Consider the following 6000-nt stretch of genomic DNA (forward strand, 5'->3'; position numbering starts at 1 on the left):
GATATACATTTCGATTCCCTTCAAGTGTTCTCACACTGAGAAAAGTTTCATAAGTTACAATTATCATTTTCCATGTAGTAATGTAAATAGTTCAACTTTTATAAGTTCCTTATGATTTCTTTTCCCTGTTTACCTTCTCATGCTTCTCTTGCTTCTTGTATCTGAATGTCAAATTTTCTATTCAACTCTGGTTTTTTCATCAGGAATGCTTGAAAGTCCTCTATTCCATTGAATGACAATATTTTCCTCTGAAACATGATACTCAGATTTTCTGTGTAGGTAAGATTCTTGGCTTTATTCCCAGTTCCTTTGACCTCCTGAATATCATATTCCAAGCCCTTCAATCTCTCAGTGCAGAAGCTGCCATATCCTGTATTATCCTGATTATGTTTCCACAATATTCAAATTGTTTCTTCCTTGCTGCTTATAATATTTTTTCCTTGATCTAGGAATTCCGGAACCTGGCTATAATATTCCTAGGAGTTTTCTTTTTAGGATCTTTTTCAGGAGGTGATTGGTGGATTCTTTCAACCTCTCTTTTGCCCTCTGGTTCTAAAACATCAGGGCAATTTTCCTTGGGAATTTCTTGAAGGATGATTTCTAGGTTTTGTTTTTGATTATGGCTTTCAGGTAGTCCAGTAATTTTTACATTATCTCTCCTGGATCTATTTTCCAGGTCAGTGGTTTTCTCAGTGAGATATTTCACATTGCCTTCTATTTTTTCATTTGTTTGTATCTGTTTAATAGTATCTTGATTTTTCATAAAGTCACTAGCTTCTGTTTGCTCCAATCTAATTCTGAAGGAATGATTCTCTTCAGTGAGCTTTTGAGATTTTTTTTTCCATCTGGCCAATTTGGCTTTTTAAGGCATTCTTCTCCTCAATGGCTTTTTGGGCCTCCTTTGCCATTTGAATTAGTCTATTTTTTACAGTGTTATTTTTCAGTCAGGTTGTTGACTCTCATTTCATAATTTTCTTGCATGATTCTCATTTCTCTTCCCAATTTTTCCTCCACTTCTCTTATTTGGTTTTCAAAATCCTTCTTAAGCTCCTCTATGGCCTATAACCAGCTCATATTTTTCTTGGAAGCTTTTAGTGTAGGAGTTCTGACTTCATTGTCTTCCTCCTGTTCCATGCTTTGATCCTTTTTGTCCCCAAAATGGGAGTGTAAAGTTGGGTTGCTCTGCTTGCTTTGCTTCCCTCATTTACTCATGTTGCCACGCAATTACTTGACCTTTGAGCTTTTTGCCACAGTAGGACTCTGCTACCAGACAGGGAGCTTTATCCCAAACACTGGGGTTTTCTCAGCTGCTGGAGCTGTTAGTTGGGTGCCCTCTCAGAAGCTTCAGCACTCTCTGGCAAGCTGTTCACGCACCCCAGGACCTCCACCCTAGACCACAATCCAGATCCAAGCAGGTTAAAACAAGAGCAATTACCCCTCAGACTGGTCGCTTGGTCCCCCTACAACCTGCAAGCCAGGACCTGAAGCTGCTACAAGGTGGTGGCTACATGGCACCTTAGCAGCTTCTCCCTCCAGGGGATGAAGGCTGGACCTCACTCCCAAACTACTGGATCCCAGAGTCCACACTGCACTGATCTCTCACTTTGTCCTTAGCATCTATGGGTTGATAATTCTGGAAACTGCCACACCTGCTGGTGATCTGAAGTCCCTGCAGCCAGTGGCTGGTTAGGTCACCCTGAGGCTAAAACCTCAGGCTCACGGTGCTGGGCTCAGCTCCCAGAGTGCTGCTTTGATTGCTTCCTGCCAGCCTGCCCGGAGGTTAGCTTCTCTGTGTCATTTTGTGGGTTTTGTAGCTCCAAAGTTTGTTGAGAGTCACCTTTTACATGAATTGGAGGAGGTGGAAGCCAGAGCCCTGTGGAAGTCCTGTTTCTACTCTGCCATCTTGACTCCACCCCCCTTTAATAATTTCTTGAAAGTTGTTGTCCAGGCTTTTTTTTTAAATTATGGCTTTCAAGTAGTACAATAATTTTTATATTATATCTCCTGGGTCTATTTTCTAGGTCAGTTATTTTTCCAATGCAAATTTTACTATTTTTCCTTTTTAAAAAATTTTATTTTATTGTATCTTGATGTCGCAGAGTCATTAATTTCCGCTTGTTTAATTCTTGTTTTTAAGACGTTATTTTCTTCATTGAGCTTTTGCACTTACTTTTCCATGTGGCCAATTCTATTTTTTAGGGAGTTATTTTCCTAGGTAAATTTTTGTAAATCTTTTCTCATGCTATTGACTCTTTTTTCATGTTTCTCTTGCGTTACTCTCCTTTCTTTTCCCAATTTTTCTTCTACTCCTCTAATTTGCTTTTAAAAATCTTTTAAAATTATTCTAGGAATTCTTTTTGGGCCTGAGACCAAATTTCAATTTTTTTTTTTAAGGCTGTACATGTAGCCATTTTGACACTATTGTCCTCTTCCAAGTTTATGCCTTGATCTTCCTTATCACCATAGTAATGTTCTTTGTGCTGGGTCTCTGGGTCTTACTGATGGCTTTCACTGTGCTTCAGGGCTTAATTGATTGCTTTCTCTGAGGGGTAGAGTTCCTTTCTGGTTTGTAGTGGGGGGTGGGGCCTCCCTGTTGGCCTCCTCTGGGTGTGGGGTTTAGCTGCTGGCCTGCTCCAGGAATGGGACCTTGCTGTGCTGCACAGACTGCTTACTTGCCTAGGAGCTGCTGGTTTGCAGGAGGGTGGGGTCTTGCTGGTGGATTGCTCAAGGCTTGGAGCCTTGATGCAGGCCCCCTGCTGTAAGGGTGGCTGCTGCTACTCTTAGACCTTGCTTCCCTCTCACACCAGTGAGCCAGATATTTCCTGCCAGGCTGGTAAGCTACTTCCCTGCTCCTAGATCAATTCTGAGGCAGTTTTCTAGTTCTTTGAAGGAGAATTTGGGAGGACTTCAGAGGGTTCCTTCCTTACTCTGCCATCTTGGCACTGGAAGCTTTTTAACCTTTTAACTTTCCTGGGAGAAGAAAGAGGGCATGAGCCTGTGTAATGATGATTTATTTACTTTATACTGAATGTTTTTAAGTACAAACTCCTTGTCTGCAACCAGGGCATGCTGTCCCTAAATGACCAAAGATAACTTGATTATAATCACCTGATCTGAACAGGAAGCTTAATCCACAGATGTGGTTTGCCAGCAATAGAGATTGCAACATAATTTTTCCTTAAAAACAGTTTTTTCCTTCAGTCCTCTACTTACCTTCCTGAGATTCCAGGACAGTTATCAGCTTGGATGGTGGCATGAAGTAAGCCTGCCTGATGACTCAATGTTGTCACTGAGTCATAGGCTCAGGCCTTAGTTATTCCATGGCAAGGATCTACATTTCTGTCCTGTGGCTTTATATTCACAGGAGACTGCAAGTGTTTTCTCTGGAGCCTACCTTCTCCCATCTTCTGCTTTCTCTAAAGCTCTACAGAGCTCTAAGATTCAGCTTTTTTTTTTTTTTGAAGGAGCATAGTCTCCCTATTCTCACCCTGGCTTCCCTTCTATGTACTTTAAACCAAGCATGGCCAGCCTATCCCATCCCAAGGTCAGATTTGAGGGGAAGGGGATGGATGGCCTCAACAACAGGCTTAGAACCAGGCATTGTCCGGGAGAAGAATGAAATGGGAGAACCATGTGAGACACAGCTTCCTTTCCTCCGAGACTGTATTTGTGCCTGGTTACACCTTCCTTTGGGAAAACTGTTACTCTTATGTGTCTGCTGTAGGTCAGGCATCTCTCTCCACGGAGGCCTGCTCAATGCACCGAAGTTTTCCTGATGGCCCTCTGTTAATGGATGGGCTCCCTCCTTATTGTGGCTCTAGACTTTCTAAAGTCTTTGGGGATTCCTGCCTCTCTTCTGTGTGGTACAAAGGATTTGCATTTGTAGATGCATAGATTCATGAACAACTGATATTTGTTTGGCATTTTAAAGTATACAAAGCTCTAGGCACACATTCCTTCATTTGAGATTCACCACAATCCTGTGACACAGGTACCATAGGCATTATTATCTCTTTTGAGTAGATGAGAAAACTGAAACTCAAGGCAATTAAATGACTTGTCCATGGTCACAAAGCTAGTAAATATTAGAGTGGCATTTTTTTTTTAAAGCAATCGGGGTTAAGTAACTTGCTCAAGGTTACATGGCCAGTTATCTCTGGGTGTGGTGCTGAGTATCTGAGCCCGGATTTGATCCAGGTCATCCCAACACTGGAGCCGGTGCTCTTACTCGCTGAGCCACCTGGCTGCCCCTAGAGTGGCATTTTAAACAAGAACTTAATGGTCCAGTTCCAGCACTCTGTCCAATACACCATATTATCTCTCCGTAATAGAAAATGGTTTCCCTCGCCCCAGCTTTCCTGCTGCTTGGCAGAGGGAGATCCTAGCAGAGGAAAGATTTCATTTATGCAACAGATGCCCATTCCTAGATTGTCCTAGAAAAACTGGTGGTGGGAAATGATCATTTAGATTCTTGAGAACTACCTCCCCAGAGGAGAACCTGGAAATCTGAGGTGAGGTTGACACTTGCACATGGGATTCCTTGTTATATAATGAGAGATTAGTGATGAGGTCACCATTTTTCTATGGACAGAAGGAGCCACAAAAATCAGAGGAACGGCTAAGCAAATAATAAGCATCCCACATCTACTTCCCTATAGCTAAAGTCAAACTGAACCTTGATTTGAAAAGTTCTAAAATCGGCTCTCTTGGGTTCTGGAAACTCTCTTCTGTAACTGGGTGTTGGGGGATGAAAGCATAATATGCATGCCTTCTTTCTGTGTGAAGATGAGGTTGTTTCCTATTAATTACATGAATGTCATATTTTTTTTTTCCTTCCAGATTCAGGGGAGAACAGGCATTCTGTAAGTATACATTCCACTTGCATAAATTTTTTTTAAAAAAGACAAATCCTTAGGCTTCACAATGTTATCAAAACTGTCCATAGTCTTCCTCCCCTCAGATGATTATTTCTAACAACAGTACCAAAATTGAGGACATTGTAATAAATGAGCTCTGAGGTATATTCCTGTGCTGACATTTCTGACTACATGATTGTTAGACAGTAGACAAAAAGAACCTCGGGCATACAGCTAGGGGATGGGATTAATTCAGTGGCTTCTAAGCAATGGGAAAATTCCATGGAAATTTAAAAGCATCATAACTTCAGGAGATTCCCTGGCTCTAGGTCCAGTGGAAGCTAGTATAACAATACAATTGATTACACTGCCAGGTAACCTTGATACCACCCTCCTCAAGATCCAGCAAAGTCATCAAAGTACCCACTGCACAGAAACTCCATAAGATGACAAAGACCGTGTCTTTGCAAGAAGGATAAAATCCAAGGAAGATTCTATCAGCAGCCAGTTGAGGCTATGGTACGGTTTGGGTGTTTAGGCTCCAGGCCTAGGTTTTTAACAGAAATGTAGACCTTTGGCTTGGCTGTATTTGGGCATTGATTCCTCCTGCAGTGCACCGAATCTTGGGTATTTAGCTTCAAAACCACCTGCTTCCAGAAGAGAGAGAGAAAAAGAGCCTTTTGGTAATTTGAAATGTTTAGAAAACTGGGATGAGAGTGCCTTCAAGTTCCAGTTATTTTTGATAAGCAGATTGTTTTGAATGGCCCAAGGGACTGATGGTGCTATAGTTTTGTTTACAGATTTTTAGGTAGGATATAGGATGCAGGTTTGGGCTGGGGAGAGGGCCTCAAAATGAGACTAGAAGTTGAGTGCTGTCTCTAGTGAGACTGGAATTTTGCTGAGAACCTAATCTATACCACATGAAGGGAAGTCTACTCTTGTATCTCTTTTCTTCTAGCACCCTCTTCCCAGACTGTCCCCCCTTAAACCAGTTAAAAGATCAGTAAATGTGGCTGCAGTCATTTCTGCTCCAGTGTGTTCCTGAAGGGGATAGGAGGGGACAGTGCCTTCTGAATGGGAGATTTGGGGATACTAGATTAGCTTTCTTTCTTTCTTTCTTTCTTTCTTTCTTTCTTTCTTTCTT

The 6000-nt window shown here is 41.8% G+C and overlaps 1 protein-coding gene across 6 annotated transcripts in view; it reads left to right on the forward strand.

Annotated features, from left to right (window-relative positions):
* Positions 1 to 6000, forward strand: part of PECAM1 (platelet and endothelial cell adhesion molecule 1) — a 108441-nt gene that overhangs the window by 88054 nt on the left and 14387 nt on the right. For all 6 annotated transcript variants that reach the window (XM_069063963.1, XM_069063964.1, XM_069063965.1 and 3 more), the window contains one exon: positions 4840 to 4862. In XM_069063963.1, the coding sequence (XP_068920064.1) occupies positions 4840 to 4862 (23 nt within the window). The remainder of the gene's footprint in view (positions 1 to 4839; positions 4863 to 6000) is intronic.

Source organism: Petaurus breviceps, unplaced genomic scaffold (assembly GCF_028583685.1).
Source record: "Petaurus breviceps papuanus isolate PSGF00001 unplaced genomic scaffold, PetGlider_PUasm1.0 90617, whole genome shotgun sequence".
Lineage (NCBI taxonomy): Eukaryota > Metazoa > Chordata > Mammalia > Diprotodontia > Petauridae > Petaurus > Petaurus breviceps.